At 44.5% G+C, this 27,579-nt stretch overlaps 2 protein-coding genes across 5 annotated transcripts in view; one reads left to right on the top strand and one right to left on the bottom strand.

Moving 5' to 3' along the window:
- Window positions 1-591: 591 nt before the first annotated feature.
- NOL8 (nucleolar protein 8) lies at window positions 592-27,579 on the bottom strand. 4 transcript variants are annotated; one of them, XM_047830860.1, is made up of 17 exons: window positions 27,316-27,578; window positions 26,109-26,336; window positions 25,469-25,531; window positions 24,045-24,123; window positions 22,324-22,459; window positions 21,736-21,804; window positions 17,924-19,756; window positions 16,346-16,453; window positions 15,507-15,626; window positions 15,188-15,278; window positions 11,998-12,136; window positions 10,322-10,399; window positions 4,865-5,133; window positions 3,311-3,437; window positions 2,734-2,804; window positions 1,426-1,505; window positions 592-962 (listed from the first exon to the last, which is right to left on the bottom strand). In XM_047830860.1, exons 2-17 carry the CDS (start codon window positions 26,245-26,247, stop codon window positions 912-914), a joined length of 3,453 nt encoding a protein of 1,150 aa, XP_047686816.1. In that variant the 5' UTR covers window positions 26,248-26,336; window positions 27,316-27,578; the 3' UTR covers window positions 592-911. The 4 variants fall into 4 exon arrangements, with proteins under 4 accessions (XP_047686816.1, XP_047686818.1, XP_047686817.1 ...); XM_047830862.1 differs by lacking the exon at window positions 27,316-27,578 and adding an exon at window positions 26,695-26,711; XM_047830861.1 differs by lacking the exon at window positions 27,316-27,578 and having other exon boundaries at window positions 26,109-26,675.
- The window catches only part of CENPP (centromere protein P), a 228,406-nt gene continuing 227,706 nt past the window's right edge, over window positions 26,880-27,579 (top strand). The window contains exon 1 of the mRNA XM_047830883.1: window positions 26,880-26,905. The gene's annotated coding sequence lies outside the window, so the exon portion shown is untranslated. The remainder of the gene's footprint in view (window positions 26,906-27,579) is intronic.

Here is a 27,579-nt window from a genome sequence, read left to right as displayed (position 1 = left end):
CACCCACCGAATGCTACACACAGTTCCAGGCAGTGGGGATATAATGGTCAATAAACCAGATGACATCCCAGCCCTCTAGAGTTTATATTTGGTCAAGATGTAAATTAATAAATACTTAATTTCAGATACACATTGTGGCTCAAGGACAATCCCTGGGGATGATCTATATAACAGTTTTGAACAGAGCCCAGTTTGATAGGAGGCTTGAATCATAACCAGGTTGATTTAATGAGATATTAAATCTGCTTCCCTATATGGACTTGAGAGTCCTGATGGCTAACTTGGATTTTTCATAAGACTCTGGTCAAACCAGAGTTTCGGGATTGATGGGTTGCCTCTATTAATTCTCAGAGGCCAAGGACAGGAAAACTCTATTTGGCACCCTTTCCTGATCCTCAGAAAACTCTCCTATGATGCTTATCTGAAATGTCTTGCATTTCAGTTAGTTGTTTATCAGGACACAAGTACAGAACTCAGACTGATTTGTATTCATCTTTTAAAAAAATGACAATATACAATCAAAAATACATATTTCATGTAGCCTATAATTCACACAAAGCCTAACTTGGAAAACACAAGTGCTCTTACCCATACATTTAAAAAGACTTTATGTAAACTCTAAATTAGAGATACTGAAGATAGCACAGAGATTATATATAAAAAGTATTTTGAGGGGTTGTCTTGTGCTTTGTTTAAAAAAAAAAGTTCATGTTAATTTTTTGCAGAATTACTTACAAAGAGATACAAGCAAATCCACAGAAAAAGATAGCAAACAGCGTGATATCAACCAGGCAGATTTTGAATCCCTTCAATCTGAATTCTTTCTCACTTAAAATTATTTTCTGCATCACCCGATTTCCATAGGTAAGCCTTGCTCATATTCAGTATCAAAACCAATGCTGACATTAATATTATTTTGGTTTCACTCTCCTTTTGGCATCTTTATGTTTCTTCCGACAGTCCTAGAAAAACGTAAATCAAGCCTTTGTTAAAAATAAATGTGAATTATTTTCAAGTGTTGAGTAACTATAAAGTAGAATTTGGGTTATTCAGGGTCAGGATTATGGAAAGCATTATGGGAGTGCTCACTTGGAATGAACAAGGAATATTCAAACTTTTTAAATACGGAAACCATATTTTAGTGTTCCCCAAACTCAGGACTTACTGTTACTTAACAAGCATGGCGGGAACTTGCCCACACAGGAGGCTGCTCTTAGGTTCCTCACCTGCACCAGATATAGCATGACCTAAACAGAGTCCCTTCCTCCATGGTGACTCTTGAGAGGTTAAATCATGGCCTCAGATGTCACCATTTGTGTCTTACATGTTACTCCTTACTACCGAGTTCTTACACCAGACAAATACTAACACACAGACCAACAGTGCATCCATCTGAGGAGACAATATGGGGATACTGTTACTCACCATACGCAAGTTGTTTGTTCTGGCCTCCCAAGAATTCCTGCTGATATTACTTCCCACTCCTCTCCAGAATAAATGAGAACCTCATAAGGGAAAATCAAAAGACAAGGCAGAAGATTAATGCCTTTAAAATGGATGATATGCTAGTGCTGGCATTATCAAGCTCTTCAATTCTAGTTAACACCGTTTTTTCCCCAATTTATGCTAATTTCATTTTATTTATTTTTAGAAAATGTTTATTTATTTTGAGAGAAAGAATCCCAAACAGGCTCCATGCTCTCAGTGCAGAGCCTGACACTGGGCTTGATCCCATGACCGCGAAATCACTTCCTGAGCCGTGACCAAGAGTCCGACGCTTAACCAACTGAGCCACCAGGCGCCCCTACAATTTATGCTATTTTAAAAAATATTTTGTTTTTACAAAATGAAAATATAGCGCCGCTAGAATTTTTACCGTTTATGTATCATTTACTATTATGTATCTTGCTTTCTGTTTGTGCTAGGCTTTAAGAAATGAGTTCACCACAATGGAATACTCCTTGGCAATGAGAAAGAATGAAATCATGCCATTTGCTGCAGTGTGGATGGAAGTGGAGGGTATTATGCTGAGTGAAATAAGTCAGAAAAGGACAGATATCCAATGTTTTCACTCATATGTGGATCTAGAGAAACTTAACAGAAGACCATGGGGGAGGGGAAGGGGAAAAAATAGTCACAAACAGAGGGACTAGGCAAACATAGTCTAGGGAGGGACGAGGCAAAAATAGTCACAAACAGAGGGAGGGAGACAAACCACAAAAGACTTAAACACAGAGAACAAACAGGGTGGATGGGCGGGGGGAGGGAAAATGGGTGATGGGCATTGAGGAGGGCACCTGTTGGGATGAGCGCTGGTTGTTTAATGTAAGCCAACTTGACAACAAATTATATTTAAAAAGATAAACTTAGGTGATTGAAAAAAAAATGAGTTCACCAAGAGCCTCAGTTTTCACATGAACGTTCAGGGTATGAAAAACAGGAGTTTTGCCCATCTAGCATCTAAGCAAGTCCCCACAACAAAGAAGCCCTTGTTGATGATGATGATGATGATGAATGAGGGAGGGAGGTGGGGAGTGGGAGCTCTCATCTTCCAGAGCTTAACCAGTCTACCTGTGTGAGTCCAAGAACAGAGACAGCTGAACCACATGACATTGCAAAGGATCAAAATTTTTGCCAAATACTTTCTTGGATGCGTGTTTCTGTATTGGAGTGCACAGTGTGAGAGCTGTACCATTTCCTGTTCTATATCATTTAACCCAGAAATGGACTCACTATGAAGTCTTTCATCATTCTTAGAAAAAAAGAAAAATCTTGTAGTCTCTTTCTCAGGTACTGATACTTCTCTGAAACAAGAGAGGGAGGGGAGAGAGAGAGAGACACTGGTTAGTTAATTTCAACATTTCAGATGAAATGTTCTGAAAATATAAATGAACTATTCCTTAAATATATCTGCTTTATGTTTTGCTCATTTTGCCCTGATTTAAAGTGACTCCACCCTGTATTCAGCATCCTCTCTTCTACCTGAAGCTTTGGTAATGAAGACTTATGTCCCATGGTGGTGGCTGACCGTCTCACCCCAGTGTTGCTACCCCATCTGCCAGTGTTTCCCATGGGACATTCCAGGGTCCTCCTGCCAGACCCAGGACTTCATACCCCTCACAGGGTGCTATCCAGTTTTAAGGAAGAGACGTGATCCCTGTTACAGAAAGGCTAGAGAACTCTAAAGAAGCTGAAAAGAAAATTAAGTTGTCTTGTGAAGATAAATTTGGATAGTTCCATCAGCATGTCTACAGCATGTCTACAGCTCTACAAATTATGAAACAGACCTGCACAGAAAGAGACTGCTTACCTGGGGCTGGGCTTCCTGTCGTCTGTTTCTTCTGTAACATCCTCCTCTTCAGAACTGCTGTCTTGGAAACGAGGGGCTCCCTGCCAGACAACCTTCCCAGTTCTCACTGTCTCAACTCTATAGGCATCTGTATCATCATGGCAATGAAAGGGGACAGGACTGTACCTGATCACACTCATGTGACCACTTTGACCACGCACACATAGCTCTAAGGGTCCAGTATCTTAATCATTAATTTAAAATCAGTAGTATCTTTTTGGATTTTCAATATTAATGGAGACAAAGTGTCATGTTTTTTGGCATTACCAAGGTGATCTGACAAGAAATATAGTAATACTATAAAAAGATATAAAAACTAAAGGTTTATAAATGTGTAACATAAAAGAACAAAAGTGCTAGCAAGAGAAGCCCAAAATAGAACATGTTGCAGTGAAACCACGTTTCCCTGTTTATTCATCAGTGAGGAAAGGAAACCTCTGTCTTTACATTTTCAGTTTCCAAATGGTCTTTCTGGAACCGCTGAACAAGCCACTGCTATAAGATGTGGACAGTATCCCTGATTCCTGGAGCACGGAAATCACACCCGAGGCATCTCAGCACTCATTTCAAAGTGAATTTTCTCACGCCTGGCTTTCAGAAGAGTTACAGTCAATATCCACATCGCACCAGGTCTGCTCAGCAGTTTAGGACTGACCTTGCTACTCAGAGGGACATCACATGCAAGAGAATAATGTAAGCAGAGCACATGATGTATTGCATCTTACTTAAGAACAAATTTTGAAAAACTGGATCACTGCCCTCCTGTCAGAGGACCAGAGAAATGACACTAAGTACTTATCTGCTGCACGCATGGATGCTACTTTAAGCAAGGTATCACACTATAGGTGGGTGTGTGGCATTCTCTTACGTGGGCACAGCCGGTTTCTCGGTGAGCTTCCACAACAGCTGCACTTCCATCTTAAACACTAAGGGAGAGCAGCCTAACTAACAGCTACTGTTAACTTCTGGGTCACGCTGGCCTCCAGACATGAACCTCCTGAAACGGAACGCAAAACTGTACGTGCTGCAGTTTGTGTTTTTCTCCAGGCTCTGGCACATTTCCCAGGATTAAGTGGGAAGCAACCAGCACGTCGATGACAGTGCATCTGTATAAAGCCAAGGTTGCCTATTTCCACCTTTCCCTACCAGATGGCACCAGCTTGCTACAGGTCCTGGTTTTTCCAACTGCATGTAAGACAGAAGCTACTTAAATAAATTACTCCCTATATTTCTTATGATTATTTCCATCCAGGAGAAGGAAGGCTGCACAGTACATGCTCCCCTTCAAGTGGCAGCTAGACGTCTGCTCCTTCAAGTGCAAAAACCCTTCTTGCTGTGTGAACACAGCTCCAGGCACGTGGTTTTGGCCATATGATACTGAATCTGCTATTGTTCACTGAGGTGAAGAGAATAATTCTCTTTTCAACTAATGTTACATTATTACATTTAATGTAGACTCAATCTATTATGTTCAAGCTGCCTGAAGTAAAAAAGTTAAAACAATTTAGAAAGTACCTTCCTTTACATCTTTAGCATCTGAATCAAAAAAGGAGAATGTGAACCCGCCAGGCTGCCAGGCCCCAGCTGTCAGAGGCGCGGGCTCATGGACTTCGACCTTCTCGCCATCAGGATTCTCAGTAGAGGGCGTGTCGTCTGCTGTTTCACTGGTAACTTTTGTAGTTTGAAATATTTCTTTTAAGTCCGCAGCAATGTTATAATACATCTCTTTAGACACCTCAGGTAGCTTCTCAGCCTCCTCCCTTTTCTTCCTCCGTTTTGCTTTACTGCAGGGACACATACAGACACGCACGTCACAAAGAGACCATCAGCTGCCAGAAATTAGAACACCTTGGAAAACTAACCCATTCTTTCAACAACCCAGAGGATCCACATATGAAACTCTACTCATAAAAGCAGAATCTTGACCAATAAGCTTTTAATACAGGAAACCATGTCAAACAGCTCCAAACATTACACAAGAATCATATCTCCCTCCTATCCTGAGTTACATTCCATAAATCACACCTAAGATATTAGTTTTAAGAAAATCACTTAACCACAAAAGGCCTCAGTTTCCTCACCTGCAAAATGAACATGCTAAACCAGATAACTTTTAAGATCTTTACAAGTTCTAAAGTTCTGTGAATTTTGGGGCGCCTGGGTGGCTAAGTCGGTGGAGCTTCTGACTCGATTTCAGCTCAGGTCATGATCTCACGGTTCCTGTGATGGAGCCCCACATCGGGCTCCATGCAGACAGTGCAGAGCCAGCTTGGGATTCTCTCTCTGCTCCTCCCCTGCTCGTATTGTCTCTCTCTCTCAAAATAAAAATAAACATTTAAAAAGTAAAATTCTGTGGCTTTTACAACATTGGTTTTAGAAATGAATTATAGGGGCGCCTGGGTGGCGCAGTCGGTTGAGCGTCCGACTTCAGCCAGGTCACGATCTCGCGGTCCGTGAGTTCGAGCCCCGCGTCGGGCTCTGGGCTGATGGCTCAGAGCCTGGAGCCTGTTTCCGATTCTGTGTCTCCCTCTCTCTCTGCCCCTCCCCCGTTCATGCTCTGTCTCTCTCTGTCCCAAAAATAAATAAAAAACGTTGAAAAAAAATATAGTATTAAAAAAAGAAAAGAATTATAAATGTGCTAAGTCTACTCTGTTTTGATATGGAATGTTGATGTCATTTTAAACCTGCTCTGCATTTATTTTTGTCTTTGAAGTTGGGATAAAAAGTTCCATGATTATTTCCAATACTGGGTTTTTAACTATTACAAGACTAAAATCATTCTTCCTATTAGAGTCCACTCCATATATCATGAGTAGTATTGGGCCAAAATTCTAACTGTAATTCTAAAATACTAACTGAACAAGATGTCCTAAATGAATGCCTTCTTGAGGGAGACTGTCACAGAGAGATACTTTTAATACTTCATTTAGAAAACCAACCTGGCCAGGATTTAAGGACAGATATGCCTTCTATGAGACTGAACTCTGAGAAACGGTGTACTTCAGACAATTCCACGTGATTATCACTGAACCATCTTATGGCATTTTTATTTTTAGTAATATAATTTATTGTCAAATTGGCTTCCATACAACACCCAGTGCTCATCCCATATGGCAGTTTTAAAAGTGGTCTAAAGATCCTTTGATCCATTTTTATGATGTGGGAGTTAATTTCCCATCCCTCGAGTGTGGGCTGGACTTAATGACCTCTTGAGGAGTGGAGTAAGGCTGATGTGACAGTGTGTGATTATGGAGATGAGGGTCACAGGGTTCTCCTTGCTCTCTCCCAGCCCACACCACCGTCTCAGTGCACTCAGGCATGCTCTGAGGGCACTCAAACAGCCAAACAAGAGGCAAGAATGGAGGCCTCCTGACAACAGACGTAGGTGAGCCATCTTGCAGGCAGTCTTGAGCCCTCGGAGAATGCAGCTTTCTGAGAGCCCCTTAACTACCCAGTAAAGCACTCCCAAATTCCTGACCCACAGAAATTGGGACCTAATAAATCTTTAAGGCCAAGCTATTCAGTCTTGGGGAAGTTTTTTACACAGAGATTCATGATGGATGCAGATTTTGGTACCGAGGTGTGAAGTGCTGCTCTAACGAATCTGAACCAGAGGAGGGGCTGCACAGTCCAGGTAATGGGCAGGTCAGGAGGCAGCAATGAGGGTGTAGGCAAGAGCCTGAAGAGCCTTGCAGAAACTGCCAGTAGAAACTACATAGCCACTGAGGAGGCTGCAGGTAGGACTGTGGGAAATTGAGGTAAACGCTACTGGAAACCTGGGGGAAAGGGATCCTTGCTATGCCATGGCAGGAAGTTCAGCAGCACTGCATCATCTCTGTTAAAGTGGGCCCTGGGACATGCCTATGAACAAGAAGCTAGCTAGGAAGGTGTCTGGGAAGGTCTGAGGGTATTTGCTGGTTTCTTCTTGCTGCTTGCAGTACAACGCAAGCAGATAGTTTCACTGAAGGAAGATATTTCTTATAAGAAGCTAGGACCTCATGGTCTTGAAGACTCCTCTAATTTCTAGAACACAAATGACATGAAATTTAAGAATTGGCTTCTAAGCAAAGAGCAAATCTAAGACTCAGAAAACATAGTCTAAAGCAGGCGTTAGCAAACCAGAGCCCAAGGACCAAAGCCAGGTTGTTGCCTATTTATGTGTGGGATGCAAGCTACAATGCAATCTTTTACAGTCTGAAATGGTTGGAAAAAATAAAGAGAAAATGACTTTGTGACATGGAAGATTACATGAAATGCAAATGTTAGTGTCTTACTGGTAATTTTATTGGAACCCAGCCTCCCTCACTCACATACTGCCTGTGACTGCTTTCCTATTACAAAGGCAGACTGGAGTACTGCAACAGCGACCTTGTGGCCTGCAAAGCCTAATATATTTACTATCTGATCTTTTAACAGAGAAATGTGTAGACCCCAGTCTAAATATAAAACAAAATCCTTTGTTAAGACCATAGCCATAGCCCAGAAACTTCAACTGTTCAAACGAGGCTCCTGAGGAATTTAAAGGTGGTGTCTCAGCAGAAATCCACAGGAAAATAATCTGGTCTCCAAATGATCTGTGGGTGTGGCTCCTGTCTAATGGGAGTGAACCCATAGGAGATTCACAGGAGATTCACAAATATTTTAAGAGAAATAGGTTAAGAGAAACACTAGCCTGGATTGATAGGTACCATGATATTCTACAAGGAAAAGGCTTTTGGATTCCCATATTTCTACTAGGAAAAAGAAGGCTGAGAAAATTACTTAGCCACAACCCCATGTGACCGTTCATGAAAAAGGAAGGATGATCCAAAAGGCGGAGTCAAGACCGTGGAGAATTATTACCAGGCCCACAGTTCTAATCTAAGAACTCCCAATGTTTGTCCAAAGCTTTTTTGTCAAAATGTTTATCAAAGCTCTTCTGGACTGGTGCCCCCTGTGCCTCCTGGATCCTCTCTGGACAGCAGAGCTCACGGTGGCCATCCTGTACCTGTCCCACCACTGTGTTCGAGAACGGGCAGTAACCAGTCTCTCTGGTTCACAGTTCTCTCCCGTCTCTAATTACAAGACCTGCACTCAAGGTGTCGTACTCTAGGAATTACAACATTCAGCCTCATTTGCCCCTAGATGGGATTTGGATGACAGCATCCCAGATTCTGAATGGATACTGTAGAAGTGAAGGTCCTGGGGAAGCCAGGGAAGGAGTGAGCATATTTTCCATGTGGCAGGAATATAAACAATCTGTGCCAGGAGGTGCATAACGGTGGTTTTAAATGTGTTCACAAATTCCTCGTCACTTCTCCCTTTGAGAGGTGGTGTTTACAAGCCACCCCCATGCCCCCAATCAAACTATGGGTTGGACTTAGAGACTTGTTTCAAGAAAACCGAACAGGGCCGATTGTCAGTGTGTGGCTCAAGGCTAGGTCATAAAACACACCATGCCTCCTCCTTCTCTTTTGGGTCACCGGCTCTGAGGGAAGACAGCTGCCCTGTTATGAGGGCACTTAAGCAGCCTAATGGAGAGGCCAATAAGGTGAGGGACTGGCCCACAGCCATGAGAAGGAGCCATCTTGGAGGCAGGCCATCCAGCCTCAGTCGAGCCTGCGGAGACTGAAGCCCAGGGCAACATTCTGACCACAACCTCTTGAAAGACCCTGGCCAGAACCGCCTACAGAGGCTGCTCACAGAAACTTTGAGGTACTAAGTCTTTGTGGTTTTAAGGTGCTAAGTTTCAGATAATTTTTAATGCAGCAATAGATAATACATCCTACATATAAAAATAAATATACAAAATATACCCTACTCAAATGCCACGTTCAATGTGGGTTATTTGGAATAACATACAAAAATTCTACGTTGCAGGAAATGTTTACATTACTTCTACTTTGGTCTGATCTGATTCTTTTTAAAAGAAACCTTTAATCTTGGAAAAATTTTAGATTTACAGAAAGGTTACAAAGACAGTGCATCATTCCCAAATAGCCTTCACTTAGTTTCCCCACATGGTAGCATCTTCCGTAACTCTGGTACAATGGTCAAAACTAACAGATTAACATAGGGTCACCGCGATTAACTAAACTCGAACCTTATTCTCGTTTCCCCAGTTTCTCCACAGATATCTTTTTTCTTCCAGGATCTAATTCAGAATACCACATGCCTTTAGTGATTTTCACAGCCCGAAAATGAAGGAATTAAACGAGGCAGACTTGGTGGTTGCTCCACACATGTGCCGTATTTGTCAAACTGATAGGGCACGTATGGGAAACACAAGTTCCTACCACACTGAAGGAGTGAGTGGACTGAATCGCTGCCCTCAAAAAGAGATGTCCAGGCCCTGCTTTCTAAAACCTGTGAACATTACCTGATTTGGAAAAAGGGTTTTTGCAGAGTTTTTAAGTACCTTGCAAAGAAGAGATTTTCCAGGATTATCCAGACAGGCCCTAAATGTAATCACAAGTGTGCTGATAACAGACACAGACATGAAAGATGCAGAGAAGAGGAGGCCACATGAAGACAGATATAGACACTTCAGTGATGGAGGAACACAGCCAGGCGAGGACCACCATGGGCTGCTGGCAGTCACCTGAGGCCAGGAGAGAGGTGGGAACAGATGTTTCCCCTGAACGCAAGAGAACGTAGTTCTTCCAATAACCTTGACTTCAGACTCCCAGTAATTTTTGTGGTTTTAAGGCAGTTAAGTTTGTGGTAATTTGTTACAACAGCCACAAGAAACTAATACAAGTAGGAGGCACCAGAGCAGCCCAGGAGCACATGCCATTTACTTGCATGAGACTTCTTTGTTAAAAGGTAAGACTTTCTCTGCCACATCAATAATTCTACTCTAACTTTTCCCTCCCTGGTCTTAAATTAAACGCAATGTGGACAAATGGATAGATATTGGCTACTATCTACTACTATTGTCTGAAATGAGATTAATTTCTATGATCCTCCTCCAGAGAGAAGTAGCTGACTTACCTTTCTTTTGGCTTATCATCGGTCTTCCTTTCATAAGTGGCATGGTCATGCCTTGTTGGATCATAACGTATGACATCCCTATGTAAACGACAGACAGGAATAAATTGGGAGAGAGAAATCAGAACATAATGCAAAAAGTTAATAGTAAATTGTAAGTCGACATTGGAGCTATTCCAATTTTTGAGCAAGACAAAACCAGACAACCAAAGAAGAGTGTCAGAATCTTGTTAGAGACAGTCCTATTTTAAATTACCCAGTTTTGAGTTTCCCTGGATCTTTTTTTAACATTAAAAACTATTTTACACTTACTAAAATATGGATAAAACTGGATTTGCATAAAATATTTTAGGGGGGAAAGGTTGGGGAGGTGAGTAAAGGTATAGAAAGGAAAACTGGGGATTCCCAGCTGGCTCAGTCAGTAGAGCATGTGAGTCTTGATCTTAGGGTCCTGAGTTCAAGCCCCACTTTGGGTGTAGAGTTTACATTAAAACAAAACAAAACAAGGGGCACCTGGGTGGCTCGGTCGGCTAGGCATCCAACTTCAGCTCAGCTCATGACCTCGCAGCTCATGAGTTTGAGCCCTGCATCAGGCTCTCTGCTGTCAGCATGGAACCCATTTCGGTTCCTGTCTCCCTCTGTCTCTGTCCCTCCCCAGCTCATGCTTTCCCTTTGTCTCAAAAATAAATAAAAACATTAAAAAAAAATTAAAACAAAAAAAACAAAGAAAAGAAAACTGGTCACATGGTAGTGATTGTAGAAGCTGGTGTATAAGGAACACTAGTCTTTCCAAATTATGTGTTTAAAATTTTCTGTAGTATAAACTGCTACATTTATAAAGTTTCACAGTATTTATTTATTTATTTATTTATTTAATTTATTTATAAATGTTTATTTATTTTTGAGAGAGACGGAGACAGAATGTGAGTGGGTTAGGGGCAGAGAGAGAGGGAGACACAGAATCTGAAGAAGGCTCCAGGCCCTGAGCTGTCAGCACCAGAGCCTGACACGGGATTCAAATCCATGAGCCGTGAGACCATGACCCAAGCTGAAGCCGGACACTCAACTGACTGAGCCACCCAGGCGCCCCAATATTTATTTTTTAAAGCAGGCTTCACCCCTAGCACAGAGCCCAACACGAGGCTTGAACTCGCGATCCTGAGATCAAGGCATGAGGTGAGATCAAGAGTTGGATACTTGGGGCACCTGGGTGGCTCAGTGAGTTGAGTGTCTGACTTCAGCTTAGGTCACAATCTCTTGGTTTGAGTTCGAGCCCCGCATCAGGCTCCATCCTGTCAGTGTGGAGCCTGCTTGGGATTTTCTCTGTCTCTCAGCCCCTCCCACATTTTCTCAAAAATAAATAAATGTAAAAAAAAAAAAAGTTGGACACTTAACTGAGCCATGCAAGTGCCCCTACAGTTAATATTTAAATCACTGTCCAGCTGCTTCACTAATGGAAGCAATGCTGTTGTGACATCTAAGTACATAAACAGAGAAATATTTAAGATTAGTTTCCTGGAGTGAACCTGGATCAAAGAGAAGTATATTTTTAAGGGACTGATACATACTGCCAACCACACTCCCCAGAACATTTACAATGGTCTACTTTTATACAGAGTTCAATAAGGCATTTATGTCAAAGGAAAATAGGATGGAATGGGATGGAACATAAACCATACTTAAATTTCTTAGCAGCTACTGATCCTTTGTGTGTAGAATTGCTGAGGGTGGTTTGCAAAACACTCTGCACAACGTCCAGAGTTTTGAGCTTCTCGGCAGCAAGCTCTTCTTCCTCGGCAGTTCTGCTGTCGTTTTCCTCTAAGAGGTAAAAGGGTAATTAACAATCTCTCGGCAAACATTACCTGAGCAGTCTCAACCATCAAACATTTACAAGTACCTAAACACGGGCAAAGCACATTCAGACAGGCGAAAGAAGGGCCAAACCCCACCTTCCTAGCCTTCCTGTCCCCACGCCCCTCAGTGCCACAGGGAATCCAGAAGTCTCGTGACCAACAAATGAAAAGTCCCGTTCTTGTTTGTAATTATGAAAACATAATTGCATTTATTTATTTATTTTTTTTAATTTTTTTTTTTTTTAATATTTATTCATTTTTGAGAGACAAAGACAGACAGAGTGCAAGCGGGGGAGGGACAGAGAGAGAGGGAGACAGAATCCAAAGCAGGCTCCAGGCTCTGAGCTGTCAGCACAGAGCCCGATGCGGGGCTTGAACCCACAGACCACGAGATCATGATGGGAGCTGAAGTCAGCCGCTTAAACAACTGAGCCACCCAGGCGCCCCAACATAATTGCATTTAATGGCTTTCAGTGGCAACTCAAAAATTTTAAGGTAAATATTGAAAATGTAAGAGCAAGATATTAATTACAAAACTAATTAAACTTTTTTTTTAACATTCTAAAAATGTTATTTAAATTACACATAAATCTAAAAACAGAAGGTAGTGAAAGATGGCACTGAGAAAAGAACAGTCAGGAGCAAAGATGGCCCACATTTGGGAAATGCCCACGTACAAGAGAAGGCTAAAGCCACAGGGACCTACCTACAGAACCTCGGGAACCAGGAACAAGAATTGGGAGAAAACAAGGGAATTTTGGTACAAAGGGAGCAAAGAGAGGACATCTCAAGGCGGGTGGTCAACAGGGACAGACACCATGGGCAGGCCGGCGAGGCCGAAGCTGAGGACACACCACTGCACTGAGTGGGGTTGCTCACTGCTGGGAGGGTCCACAAGTCAGAAGAGTGTCGTGTGGACCCAGACCCAAGAGGCAGAGGTTCCAAAAGCGACCTCCACATGAGCGCTAAATGCAGGCCAATTTGCTCTGCCCACTCCCGCCTCCTCAGGGAAGTGCTCGAGCGGCTCTGACGGGCACGCTGATGTGGACCCTGCAGAACCTGCTCTCCAAACCCTGGTGTCCAGAAGCGTTTCTTGCACAGGACAATCACCTCAAAGAAGAGAGGGTCAAAGCAAAGAGTGCATTTTCAATAAAAAGCTGTGGGGGATAAGCCTAGGAATCCCCGGGCTTACAACAATGGGTTGACAAGGCATAAAGAAATACAAAGTCATAAAATGCTCACACCCGAGTATGGGTAAACCAGATTGGCACCCCAAGAATAAGGGGGTGCAAACACCCCGAGAATAGGGAGGCACAAAGGTGCCAGGAATAGGGAGGTGCAAAGGCACCCCAAAATAGGGAGGGGGTGCTGAGCCCCCCAACATAAAAATTTTTTTTTTTCAACGTTTATTTATTTTTGGGACAGAGAGAGACAGAGCATGAACGGGGAAGGGGCAGAGAGAGAGGGAGACACAGAATCGGAAACAGGCTCCAGGCTCTGAGCCATCAGCCCAGAGCCCGACGCGGGGCTCGAACTCCCGGACCGCGAGATCGTGACCTGGCTGAAGTCGGACGCTTAACCGACTGCGCCACCCAGGCGCCCCTGAGCCCCCCAATATAGAGAGAGGCAAAGACCTGAAATAGAAATGGCGCAAAGGTGCCCAACACATAGGAACAACAAGATTAGATATTCAGGGTGAAAGTACCCCAAATTTAGTACTATAGCAGAAAGCTGTTTTCATAGGAGAATAGGGCCAGGTTAGGTACATTGGTGCATTGGACTTTGGACCACTGAGATGCAGGCAAAGCAGCCCGGAGTGGAGATGGTTAACAAAAGAAAAAGTGTTTTGTCAACCCTGAAGTTATTCCCCCTATCTGTCTCATCCCCTAGGCTAGCTAAGATAAACAGAGGTGCTGTCTCAGGTCTGCTGTAAACAACCTTCAACCTGACTGCCCGGCGCCAGGATTTGGTTTGTATTAACCCAAACCCCTATCCACGAATATCTTCAAGACCCCTTTCTCTCATGGCCACCAAGTTAATGTTCACAGATTCATCGTCCCTTTGTGCACGTCCATCGCCACGTTTGTAAGCCTTCTGATCCTAATGAAAATGGGGCAAGGACCCTTACTCGGGGCTCTTGTCTTTTCCCCGACATTAGCCATCTCTCGCTTTAATCCTGCGTCCACTTTTCTGCTGACCAAAAGAGAACTTTGTTAGAGTCTACGATAAAAAGCCAACGGCTTCTGATTCAGATGCAATTTAGAATGAAAAAGGTGGGTGTGGCAACTCGGAAGCTGGTAAGGTGGAAGGAATGGCCCTGTCAGCAGGAGCACACCCCTGAGAAGGAGGGACAGCAAGTATGAATGGTGAGGCCCAAGATTAAGTCAGGAAGGACAGAAAGACGCTGTGAGGACAGAGAGGTACAGAGACCCGAGAGGGAAGTGGGGGCCTCACTTGAAGTGACCCTCCTCCAGGCCAGGTGGGAGGGGAGGGTTTTCTCGAAGGATAAGATGGAAACTTAAGCACAGAAGGTCTTGTAGAAAGTCTGGAGCCACTGCTGAGAAGGAAGTCAGAGATCGTCACTGCTGCCAATGTGCCCACACTGGGACGAATGCAAGCAGACTGGCACTTGGTGGGGTACTGCTTCTGAAGGACCTGCACCCAGCATGCACGCTGGGCGGAAGACCAATGCTTTTGTTTCTAGACAGCCACGTGGGACTTAACCATCTTCCCCAACCTTGCCAGGACCTACCAAACTACTGTCAGGTAGGGCCCATCCTTCTCCCCTGTGCCAGGGACAGGGCAGAGGAAGACGGGGTCTTTCCTGTCCTTTCTGGCAGCTTAATATATACCAACAAGTTCAAGGAGTACTGAGTAAGCAACAGTGGGTCATGGGCCTCACACCCGGAAGTCTTGGGGTGCAGGCTCCCCACATGGCGAGCAAAGGGGCCAGACCAGACGACTCCCCAGGGAGCCCCAGCTCTGACACAGGACGGTTCGGACAGTAGGTGTTTACCTTCCCGTTCCTCCTCACTGTCACTTTCCAGAAATCGTGAGTCCATGCGGAATCTGTCATCGGTGCCGAAGTGAGACTGTAAGTCCATGAGCTACACAGACACACAGATAATCGATAGCCATGATCCAAGACAGTGCTTCCCCTCCCTCCCCTCACCCTCAAATTACGTTAGTGTTTGCATAATCTCACCACCTATGAACCCATCAAAATGAACACCGAACACCGGGGAGCAGATCTGGGTCAGCCTGCACTTACGCAGACTTAACAACTGTGTCAAAAACATGGACGTGTTACAGGTGTATTTTCAGCCTTTACTAACCTTCCGCCCAGCTCTGCCCTCAAACTGAGGTTTAATTCTGAACCTGTGGCTGTCATCTTCGGAGTCGGATTCCTCATCCTCACTGTCAAACAGCTTCCCAGATGCTCTACTCACAGACTCCTGGAACAGATGTAGACAGAGTTTATTAACAACCGAGACAATCTGCAATTCCTTCTTTTAAAAAAATTTTTTTTAAATGTTTATTTTTGAGACAGAGGGAGACAGAGCATGAGCGGGGGAGGGTCAGAGAGAGAGGGAGACACAGAATCCGAAGCAGGCTCCAGGCTCTGGGCTGGCAGCACAGAGCCCGACGTGGGGCTCGAACTCACCGACCGTGAGATCATGACCTGAGCTGAAGTCGGATGCCTAACTGACTGAGCCACCCAGGCGCCCCTGCAATTCCTTCTTTACATAATCTTAAGCCCATACTTAAGAACCAGTAATCCAGATGCCTCTCCCAGGAAAGGCTGGACAGTCAGAATGCAAAGTCCTGACTCCGTGACATTGACTTGGCCTCTTGCTTGGGTCACTAATGTCGAGGTTCCCAGTGCAGTCTGGATTGGGCATGGGGGTGTGGATGTCATACAGGACACACTCTACAGGGTGTCACTAGGACTGATGTTACCTGGCAGACAATGTGGAAGGCAGGTTCATGTGGGGGAAAATCTGTAAGGTCCCTGGTGTCTGTGTGTGTGGTAGCCTGGGGAGCCCTGGGGCTACTGTGGCTCTGGAGGATTTTACACTGAACCTGGCAGTTGTGGGGAGGTCTTGGTCTGCACTAGGCAGAAACGGATCTGCAAGAGTGGTGAATGCCCATGTGGACTTCCTGAGATACTTACTTTTACTGGCTCCTCTCCTGGGTGGCTTTGCTCCCGAGTTGGTGTCTCCTCTGTGTCGCTGTCAGAACCAAAGATGATGTGTGTTGGCTTGTCCTCTGGATGACCATCCTAGAGAAGTCAACAAGAGCTTTACACCTGCAGATAGCCCCTCTTTCCTTCCCCGGACAAGGCCCCTTCTCATCCCACTTGCTTCCCAACAGGCAAACTTAAAACTTCTTCCTCTCTGTGTCCAGTTGGTCCAGTGGACCTTCTTGGTATCTTTTAAATCTATTCCCACTGTCACTGCCATGGTTCTGGCTCATGACCTCCCAAAGATTCTCCAGTTCCAGATTTGTCCCATTTCACTTGTTTGTCATAGCCTGAACAATCTTACCCAGATAGAGGCCGGCAAATATTTTCTCTAAAGAACCAGAGAGTAAATATTTCAGGCTTTGCAGACCACATATGATCTTGGTCCTGTATTCTTCCTTTTTGAACTTTAAAAAAAATTTTTTTTAATGTTTATTTTTGAGAGAGAGAGAGAGAGAGATAGAGCATGAGTAGGGGAGGGGCAGAGAGAGAGGGAGACACAGAATCTGAAACAGGCTCCAGGAGGTGAGCTGTCAGCACAGAGTCTGATGCGGGGCTCAAACTCACGGACGGTGAGATCATGACCTGAGCTGAAGTCGGATGCTCAGCCCACTGAGCCACCCAGGCGCCCCTTTTTTGAACCCTTTTAAATGTGAAAACCATTCTCAGCTTGGAGACTGTACCAAAACGGGACGGATGGCCTGCGAGCCATGGTTTGCTGACTCCTGTTCCGATATATACACAACTAATCTTCACTCTCTTCCTTTCTAGCCACAGATCCACAGCCTTTCACAACTTGCCCTGCTTCTCTCGAGCACCCTTGTCCTCTGTCCATTCGGCTACAGTGGCTGCCAACGCTCCCCTCCCACGGAACCCCTTCCCTCTCCCTTCCCACCCTCCTACTTCTGCCCAACCAGTTCTCACTGATCCTTCTACCTCAGAGTCCATTCAGGCTGAGGGAGCCCCCACCCTTGCCCCTGGCTGACGTGCTGCACCTCCTTGTACTGAGGGTGCACGGGCACTCTTCTCTCTGGGTCCTGGGGCGCTGAAACGGGATGAGACAACGACCACCAGAGGCAGGGACCAAGATCCTCATTCCCTAAGTCTAGCACTTACTGTGAAGTCTGGGACTTCGCAGATGCACACAGTTGTGCAAAAAATGCATAAAGTCTCCTTAGAGTAAATTTTGGTGAGACATAAACCACCGGCAAGTGACTTACACGTGAAGTCGGACATGTTAGGACACATCACTGACCTATAGTAGTTAAAGCTTTTAAAAGAAAAGAAATCAGGAGGAAAACTTTAGATTAAAACAAATTAAGAATGTTTTCAGTAAATAGTTTAATCTCAATTTCTCTGGTCTATGCTAAAAACAAGGTGACCAAATCTTCTAACACAAGGGACACAACACGGAACAGGTCGGTGCTGGGACAGAGGCTCTGAGGGGCACGAGGATCTTCACAGGAAGGAAGGGTAGCCTCGTGGTGTCCAGACTGGGCACGCACTCACCAAATCTGCCAGGGCGTTATGAACCAGCTGCTTCCGCACTTCTTTTGCCTTCCGCCTTTCCTCCAAGGCTGCCAAACGTTTCTCGTTATCGTCAGTATGCTTACCCTTAGCGGGCAAGCCTGACCAAGCGGTTACAGGAAGTGGGGAGTCCGTGCTGCTGCCCTGAGCGGCTCTCCTGGAAGAGCCCTCCAGTGCTTTCCCAGGGGCCATGTGGCTGCTCCTTCCAGAGCCCTCTCTTGTCTTTCTGGTCCCGTGGTAACCGTCTTTATCAAAGCTGATCCTGGGGGTCTTTATACCAAGACTTAAAGATTTCTCATCTTTTAACGGCAACAGACTAGAAGTAGGACTTCTACTTCCCCTCTCCGAATTGCTTGGGGACACCATCTTGTGATCCTTGCTCTCAAAAGTGGACTGTCTCTTTTCAGGCTGCATTTGGTTTGGGTCACTTGCCTTCTTTGCATGTTGGAGAGGAGTTAGTTCGCTTGGTGAGTCATTAGCGCATGGGGACCCCTTTCCTGTGGACAGGCCACTGGGATCATGTTTCAAGGAACGCTGATCTTTATTTGTATCGTCAGAGGCCACTCTGTCTTTCAGGGTTTTTTTTACTGATTCCTTTCCATAGAGACAGCGTACCCCCTTGAAAGCCTGGAATTTTGGCTTTAGGCTGTTTTCCTTTGGTTTCTGTTTTCCATGGGTGTTTTCTTCTCCTTCTAGGAGGGCGGCCACTATCTCCGCAGGATGGATACACTGCTGGCGTCTGTGGAGGCCACCCCGAGTCCTGTGGCTCTTGGACGCCTCGTCACACTTGGCGGGGGTTTCCTGGTCACCGCTCTCAGGGTCATGTCCTGGAGCCTGCAGGTCACTGCCAGCCAGCTGTTCCAGATCAGTTAAAGTGAGACTCACACGACGGCAGTTTCTCATCAGAGCATTGTACTCCTCATCTTCCTCAGACCCACTGCATTCTGACACAGAGCCCACATCTTCACAGCTGTTGGAGTGGGATGTAGTCCCGGGACTGACGGCTAGTTCCGCATTGGTTTTTCTGTTTTGGGCTTCAACAGAGTGATCAGAAAGCTCACAGTTTTTTCTATTTTTCAAAGCTTTCTTGTGTACAGACGTTCCCATTTGTGAAAATTCTGTACTGCTTTTGACCTCACTGGGCTTTTTCCTTGTTGCAATGATCTCATCTGTGTCTCCTGAATCATAGTTGCAATCGCTTCCAATGACATGGTCTTCACCAGCCAGGCAAGAGGCATCACCTAACCCTGGTAAAGAGCGCAGTTTGCGAACATCTGGTTTGAAATCACCCCTTACAACGTCGAAGGGCTCGTTTGCAGATTCATCTATTGACGACCGCATAGTTTTCTCCAGGCTTTCCTCTCTTGCGATCAGTAGTCTTATTTCTTCTTCGGAATGTGTATCGTCATCAGACATGTGATTTCTGTTCCTGGTAGTCCCCGTGCCAGAAGTCTGAACAAATACATTTTTAAGTTTCTGGCTATGAGAAGCAGGTACACGCAGTAACGGAGGAGTAACAGGATCACAGGGTGTTTCCTGTGCCACTTCTTGCTGTAGGGGCTGCAGACTCCCCGGAACCCTGCTGGGTCTTGCTCTTGCAGCTGGAAACGCAGCACATGCCTCGTCCTTCTGCACTTTGATCCTCTTCCTGGGGGGGCTGTGAGCGGCAAAAAACTCCCCTCGTCGCTTCTTACTCATGGGATCATCCCCTCCTTCCAGTTCCCAAGTGAGGTGGGACACAGGGGTGACATCTGTGACATCGTCCCCAATCTTCTTTAAGTTGTGACAGTATTTTGATGGGTCATACTTCATGATGTCACCAAAAGTCAAGGAATAAAACAGAGGCACTAGGTTTTGGGAAAACTTAAGAATCTGGTGAGGCATACAGAGTACTGTGCAATCTTAAGGCGGGTCACTTACTCAGAGCTAATCCTCTTTTTCCCATCCAACAGAACGAGCCCTTCACTCAGTGACCTCAGGGTCTGCGGAACTGAGCTTTCCACAGCACGTCCAGAGTTAAATCCGAGTGCCACCACTGTTAGGCAGCAGAAATGGCAAACCCATTCAGGTTACATAGCAGGCATAGGGACCACACACTGTTTTCTGTAAATCTGAGAAATCCATCCACTGAGCTGATACTGTAGAGCCGGGTAGAGAGGGGTACCCAGTGGGGCATGGCCAGCTGCTGCAAAGCCTTTACTCTCCACTCCTCTCGACCATTCCTGCCTTCTCAGTACTGGCTCATCCCAGCTCTGATCTTCTCAGCTCAGGAGCATCTATCCCACATCCCGCTCACTCTGCAGGGCATCCCGCAGATCTTTATCAGAAAGCTAGTGGGGCACCTGGGTGGCTCAGTCGGTAGAGCATGCCACTCTTGATCTCGGGGTATTGAGTTCAAGCCCCATGTTGGTGGTAAAGATTATTGAAAACAAAAACAAGGGGCGCCTGGGTGGCTCAGTCGGTTGACTGTCCGACTTCGGCTCAGGTCATGATCTCTCACAGTTTGTGAGTTCAGGCCCCACGTCGGGCTCTGTGCTGACAGCTCAGAGGCTGGAGCCTGCTTCAGATTCTGTGTCTCCCTCTCTCTCTGCCCTTTCCCCGCTTGTGCTATCTCTCAAAACAAATAAATGTAAAAAAAAATCCAAAATAAAAAAAAATTTTAAAAAAGCTAGTAATTCTTTCCAGGCGTGTTTTGTTGCTAACACAGTCTAGAAAGATTCTAGCTGGTGTCAAAGTGCTGTGATGACAGCTAGCACATGCTGATTAACTAAAACCTGTGAACAGGCAAATGTAAGTTGCCTTCAGCATTTAGGAACTACTGAACGCCCGCCAAATATGTGAGGTGTGCTGGGCAGCGTCTGCTGTCTCCAGCTCCACACCGTCTGTCCTTCAATACCCTCCTCTTTGCTGTCAGCTGCTGCCACTGGTGGAAGGCTGAGAGGAAGTCTGCTTTCCCTGACGTTAGGGCCAGCGGCAGGGAGAGCAGAAGCGGCTGTGGCCAGTTGTCCGGGGGCCACAGTGGCACAGCAGCTGTGAGCAACGAGGACATACCTGCACTTCTCTAGCCCCGGGGTGGGGTGCTGTACTGCGGTTATTACCCTCGGACACTCTGACTGCCAGCTGCTTGCTCCTCCGGCACTTTTTTAAACCAGTGTATGCACTGCATCTGCTCTGAAATACCCGGAGCGGCTTCTGTTTCCCAGACCGACCGGCACACGGGTTACTGCTAAAGAATACACAGGTGGCACCCTCTGTCCAGAAGTCCAGGATGCTAGGAATTCAAGGTCCTGCACAACATGACTGCGTTTCCTCAAGGGAACAGGCATCCGCGTTCACTCATCCAGGATCCACACTACTTCGGCACACACCAGTCTCCTGCCTGTCCACATGCTCCTAACTACTGGTCTTCCTACCACTTTCTATTAATGCAAACCATACCTCACTTCCTCTGAAACCTTCTTTAACAATGGCCCGAGCCTCGACCCCCCCACCCCGCCTTCTTTAGCGCCTTTGGCAATGGCCTTGAATCCATATCAGACAAGGAGGATATGAAAGTTAATCCATAAAAGTGCTTCTTTGAGTGTCATTCACTAATATAAAACCTCTCATTGTTTCAAACATGCAAGTGGGTAGGTCTTACCTTGCCTAGAAATTGAGAACATAAAAACTGTAAAAAAATAAGATTTACTGACAGAGGCAGTGAAATCCTAATGTGATGAGGCGAACTTTTGCAAGTATCCGTTGCTGAGGTAAATACTAACTAATCACTTTGAAAGGCTGTTTGCAAAGGATATCTTACGTTTATGTTGATTCTTTAGGTGAAGGACTGGTAATACTCTTCCAAATTTACTTACAACCCAATTCTAAAAGAAAAAGAAAAAGAAAAAGGAATACATTTACTGTACACGTCACAAACAGAAAAGATTAACCATATTGCATAAACACTATAAAAAAAATCAAACTCACAGTGGGCCATGATTACTGTTGGGTTTTGTTTTTGATAATGAAACTGGAGTTCTCAAAAAAAGTGTTTGGGGAAAGAAAGAAGGAGAAGCAGGACAGCCATCGGTCCCATACACACCACGTGGGATGCCAACAGCTAACAGTACGCATTAAGAAGGCAAAGTTGGGACCTGCCTGTACACCTCACCACCTATGTATGTCCCTTGGGAGACCCACCTCCACTTTTGATTTCTTTCTGTGAAATGAGGGAGAACTGTGCTTATCCGAGAGTTGTAAATGCACACTGAAAACCCTAAGCACTGCCTATATTAGGTGCCTCAAATCAAGGGAAAAAGCAGCCATTCTAGACACGACAGTCGCAGTCACATGGTCTCAGGACTTGGTGCCTGGGCAACTTGGGGTTGCCAGTGGACACTCACTTTGTGCCCTGGCACTTCGGTCCCTGGCACAGCCTTCACATGGAAATCCACCACACCCATCTTCTCCAAGCAGCTGGTGTTGCCTATCGTTGATTTTTCTTTCTTCGCTTTTGCTTCTTCTCTCTCTTGGGCCAATCTGAATCAAAGAAGATACAAATAAGAGTTAAAACAACCAACCATGTATTGACAGTGTTTTATTTTACTACTGTAAAGTTGTCTGACTTTATGTAATCATTTAGGATCTCTCACTTTTCCCTTTCGGCTTACTCACTATTGGCATCTTATTCACCCTCAACCCCTTCACTCTTCTTCAGGAGGAAGGGGTGTCTTTCAGAGCCCAGTCTGCCAAGTCTTGATTATTTCTACACTTAGAGGGAGAGAGAGAGGGAGAGGGAGTGGGGGGAAGAGGGGGAGAGAGAGAGAGAGAGAGAGAGAGAGAGAGAGAGAGAGAAGTGGGGCTCGAGCTCACTCAATGTGGGACTCGAATTCACGAACTGTGAGATCATGACCTGAGCCAAAGTCAGATGCTTAATGACTGAGCCACCAAGGTGCTCTATTTCCACGCTCTTAATGAAGAGAATACAGAATGCCATCTCAACCTTCCAATTCAAACTCCCCTTACTCAGGCCTGGGCAGCTGCGCTGACCAGTCCTCACCAGCCTCTTGCCCCTGGTCTGTTTCCTTTATGTTCTTCCTTCCACGACTGTCAGATTCATGCTCCTCAGGCATGCCTGCCCAGACACTCCACGCTCACCCTGCCCAGGACCAGGGCTCTAGTTCTAGCACAGAGTAGGCACTGAATTGCCCCTAGAGCAAGTTCCATCACTACCCTGTTCACAGAGGCCCTGAGCTGAAGAACAAAGTCAAATTCTCACCTCTGTCACTAGACCAGTCCTTCAAAATATGCCTTCAGCATGCTGCTTGAAACCTGTTTTAGACCCTGCCATTTCCCTGGCTTAGAACAATCTAGTCAACTCTCTTGGTTACTGCAGCTGTACATCCCTAAAATGTTTCCTATTTGGAAAGCTCCCAAACTGTACTCTTTTCTTCCTGAGAATAATATCTTTAGAATCTTAAAATGCTCTAATGATTATTATACTGTCTTGTTCTTAAATCACTTGCAGAATTAAACTTATGCCTCTCATACAGGAACTTCCTATTTTCTTTGTGTCTTTGTATGGCACTCGCTTTAAGAACCAAAATCAACATAAACACTTAATAGTGTCTATTAAAATTTTAAATGTACATAACCCTATCATACAACAACTCCCCTTCTGACAGGAACCCAAGGAACCCACGCACCGTGCAGTTGCCATCCTCCAAGGTCATCTCTTATGACGGGTATAAATAGTCTAAATGTTCATCATGAGTGGGGGATAACCAGTACCTGTGGTATAGCTATTTTCTGAAACAGTTAAACAATCACTACAAAGAAGGGGGAAGATCTACATCATCACAGAAAATTGTGTGTAAAAAAATAGAATAGGTATATATTTATAGGAGTTAAAACATACGTAAATGCATTGCATTATCTTTTTTTCGGTGGGTCTGGGGTCATGGGGAGTCACAGTTCAAAGGGACTTTAGCTCTACTTGTAATGCCTAAATTTGCTAGGACTGTAATAACATAGTACTTGACAGCTTCAAATCAATTAAGTGAATGTATAAAACCATTTACAATATAACAAAATACGGTTTAAATCCATGCCAAGCAAATCTTACCTGTGCAAAAAACTTTCTTTTGCTAGCTGAATTTGTAGTGTTCCACCTTTCCATTTTGTTTTATTTAAAACAGACATACCTATAAAGTAAAGAATCGTTATCCAAACACACGCCAGTGCTAAAATATATTGCAGCAAGTGATTTTTACAATTAGTACTAAGAAAAGTACACTTATCGATCACAAAAAGACACAGAAGAAATAAAGAAAACAAAGCCTGGGAGAAAAGGCCCAGGCTGTGGTCTCAGTTGAGCCACTCACCCCAAGAGTCCTTATGCTCCCTATTGCCCAGGGTTCCCTTCTGTTCCTGGAAGAACAGAATGAGGCAAATGTGTAAAATATAGCAAAATTTGTCACTCCTTCACAAAGTGATGCCAGGAACCTCTGGTAGATGACTGACATTTATTTACCATTTTATTGTTATCTCCTATGCTAAACCTAAAAAACAGGAGTATAATTTTCTAAGGTGAATCAGAGGACACTGAAATCCTGTACAGCTTTTACTTATCACCTCACAAATTATCACTATGTAACTTGCAAATAAATTAGCCACAAGTGACTACACTGTGTTTCAAATGCTATGCCCTAGTAACTGATTTTTCTCAATACCTGCTACCAGCTTCTTTAATAAGAACCACTGACAGAAGTTTCCATGTGGTAGGTACTACCACATGTAGTATGTAGTCATGTATTACTCGGTTTAATTTCTGCAGTGATATTATTAGGTCAGCAGTATCTTTGTCATACATCAGATAAACTGGGGCTTCTAGTTGAAACGACTTGTCACAGGTCGCACAGCAGAACTGATGAGTTCTTTACCACCCCTTATTTCTCACTGTACAAGAGAATAAATTAAAAAAAAAAAAATTTTTTTTTTTGCAAATAATAACACAGAAGGCTGATAGCCCTCTTTCTTTATTAGCATGTTCTCTTTTCAGTGTCTTCTGACTTTTTAGACTAAGTAACGAGCATACGTTACTACATCAGTGGCAGTACCAATTATCTCTCCTTCCTACTTCATTGAAGGCCACAGTTTACCCTCAGCTTTACTCGACTTACTGGTAGAGATTTCATCTAAAGTCCTCTCCTAACAGTGCTTAATGACAAGAATTAGCTGCCTAAAAATGAACACATCGAGGAAGGGAATATGGCATATACCCAAGGGCATATATGTCACAGGCAGTTCCTATGAAAGCGTGTCTCTTGCCCCAAATATTTGAGAATACCATTTTTGAGCAAACCCACTAGCAATGTGCTGCTATATGTCTGCTGACACCAGATGGGATGGACCTAAACGCATCCTGAATGGTAGGATACTAGAATTCCCTTGACCATGGCTATTCCTCTGGAAGTCTTAAAAGTAGCTGTCGAGTTACACAATGACATGAAACGGCAAATAGAATACAAAGCATAGTAACAATCTTACACTTGTTCAGGTCTGCTTCTGCTAGTCTGATGTTGATATACGCAAAGACTTTCTGTGGATTTCCTAAAAAAAAAACAAAAACAAAAACAACAGAACAAAACAAAAACCAAACCTTAAACTCCTACCCAGAAAACAATGTAAAAATGATTAAGTTTCTAAATTTAAAAAATGACTCTTGGAACTTTACTCTTTCAAAGAAAAATCTTTATTTTTCATTGGATACAAAGATTGCATTTTTCTAAGCACGATTTTCAACATATTCCAAAAGAATTAAGAAAATAAATGTTAAGCAGTCAGTTAAACATTTTGCTTGTTGTATGTTAGTGATATTCTATTTAACAGGACACCTTGGAAATATTAGAATTTTAGCTCTGAAAATTGAAAGTTGCATGTTTCAGAAAGCAGATGTTTTGGAATTTAGAATGCTTTTTGATCCCAGAAATGTAATTCTGAGCAAGTTCCACATTTTACATAACACCTTCAAGGCAAAGGGCAGAGGGATGGCATACACACAACAGTATCTTGTAATGAAATACTTTCAGTGTTCAAGGCTAACATTCACCGCCAGGGTTCCTTTATTTTGTGATATTGATATGAATCGTATCTGACTTTAACAACCCATGAAGGAGTATAAATTTACCTTTGTCATCTTTTCGTGTGATGATCTCCACATCAGAAACTTCTCCAAATCTGCTGAACTGATTTTGTAGGTCTGCCCTGGAAATGTTCTGGCCAAGGCCGCCCACAAAAAGGCGCTTCACTTCTCTGTTGGCTTTCATGAATGCTGGGCATACACTTAGGGTGTTCTAATAAGAAAAATTATTCTCTATCTGTGCAGGAGAATTCTTTCCCTTAGTTCTTCTCAAATCTAAAAAAACAAACAAAAAACAACAAAATGAAACAAACCAAACCGAACTACTTTCCCTGCAACTTCTACTTCAACTTGGTTGCCTGGACCTGTGTTTGACTTTCTGTTGTCTTCCAAATTTCATCACTGGAGACTCTGCTCATGCCCTACATCCACATTTTCCACGAACACACTTTGGAACAACACCTCACACTCATACAAACACAGGTACAGGAAAATTCTTTCCCTCTAAATGACCATGATATTATACTCTAGCCCCTTTCACTAATGCATATTCCAGGTGTTTTTCTTTTATTCATCCACACATTCACTGTAACAAAAGCTGACAAAAATGGGATGGGTCAGGTTAATACGCTACAGGATAAAAAGCACTCCATCCTGGAGCTTCCCGGTCATATGAGATGTATACAAATGGCAAAACTACAACGTTACGTCACAACACAAGCATCTGCAAAGAGCTGTTCAGTCACAATGAGAGCAACCGATACCACAGAGAATACAGGGTTGTTGTGGCTGTTTTTAACACTACGTGCCAGCGTTGTACAAAGTGGTTTAGATGAGCAGGACAGGTGAAGTCATTCTCCCATTAGGACAAATAGCGGCGAAGCCTCAGTAATAAACCAGATCTAATTTCAGAACCTGTAATTCTTAACGCATACTAGGGAACTTGTTGGATTAGAAGAGACTCGGAAGAGTCTCTATTCCAGAATTGCTGCGATTTAAGGCCCATCCTGAGATCGTTCATCCCGCTCATCTCAGCTCCGACTGGATAAGTGACCCCTCCTACGCGCGACCCCAAAACTGCGCCCAGAAGCCCAAAGCACGGCTCGTGTTCCGGGCGTCAGCCTACATCTATTTGGTAGCCTCCGCCGTCCCCAGCCTGCCCACCCCAGTCTTCTCCCTCCCGGAGACCCAAAAACGGGAAGAGAAAGGGTGCCACACAGCCCGGTCACTTCCAACGCCCCAAATCCCTCCTCACCACGCTGTCTTCCGCAGCCAGCCGCGCCCATGCCCCTAACTTCCAGTCACGTGGCCCAACAGGCACGTTCTGTAGTCCTTCCTACTCGAGTTCCAATCCAGGCTCCTAAGGTTCCGTTACCACACTCAGTTCCAGGGCGCTCCTTGTTTCCTTTGCGGTCCTCTGGAGGACTGCGGCGCCTCGCCACTCTGCCCTCAATGTCCGCAAAGGACCCCAAACCGAAATTCTCTAATTCGTACTTTAAAGAATCCACGCCCTCGGTTC

Source organism: Prionailurus viverrinus, chromosome D4, assembly GCF_022837055.1.
Source record: "Prionailurus viverrinus isolate Anna chromosome D4, UM_Priviv_1.0, whole genome shotgun sequence".
Taxonomy (NCBI): Eukaryota; Metazoa; Chordata; class Mammalia; order Carnivora; family Felidae; genus Prionailurus; species Prionailurus viverrinus.
This window is presented reverse-complemented; position numbering and strand designations above follow the sequence as displayed.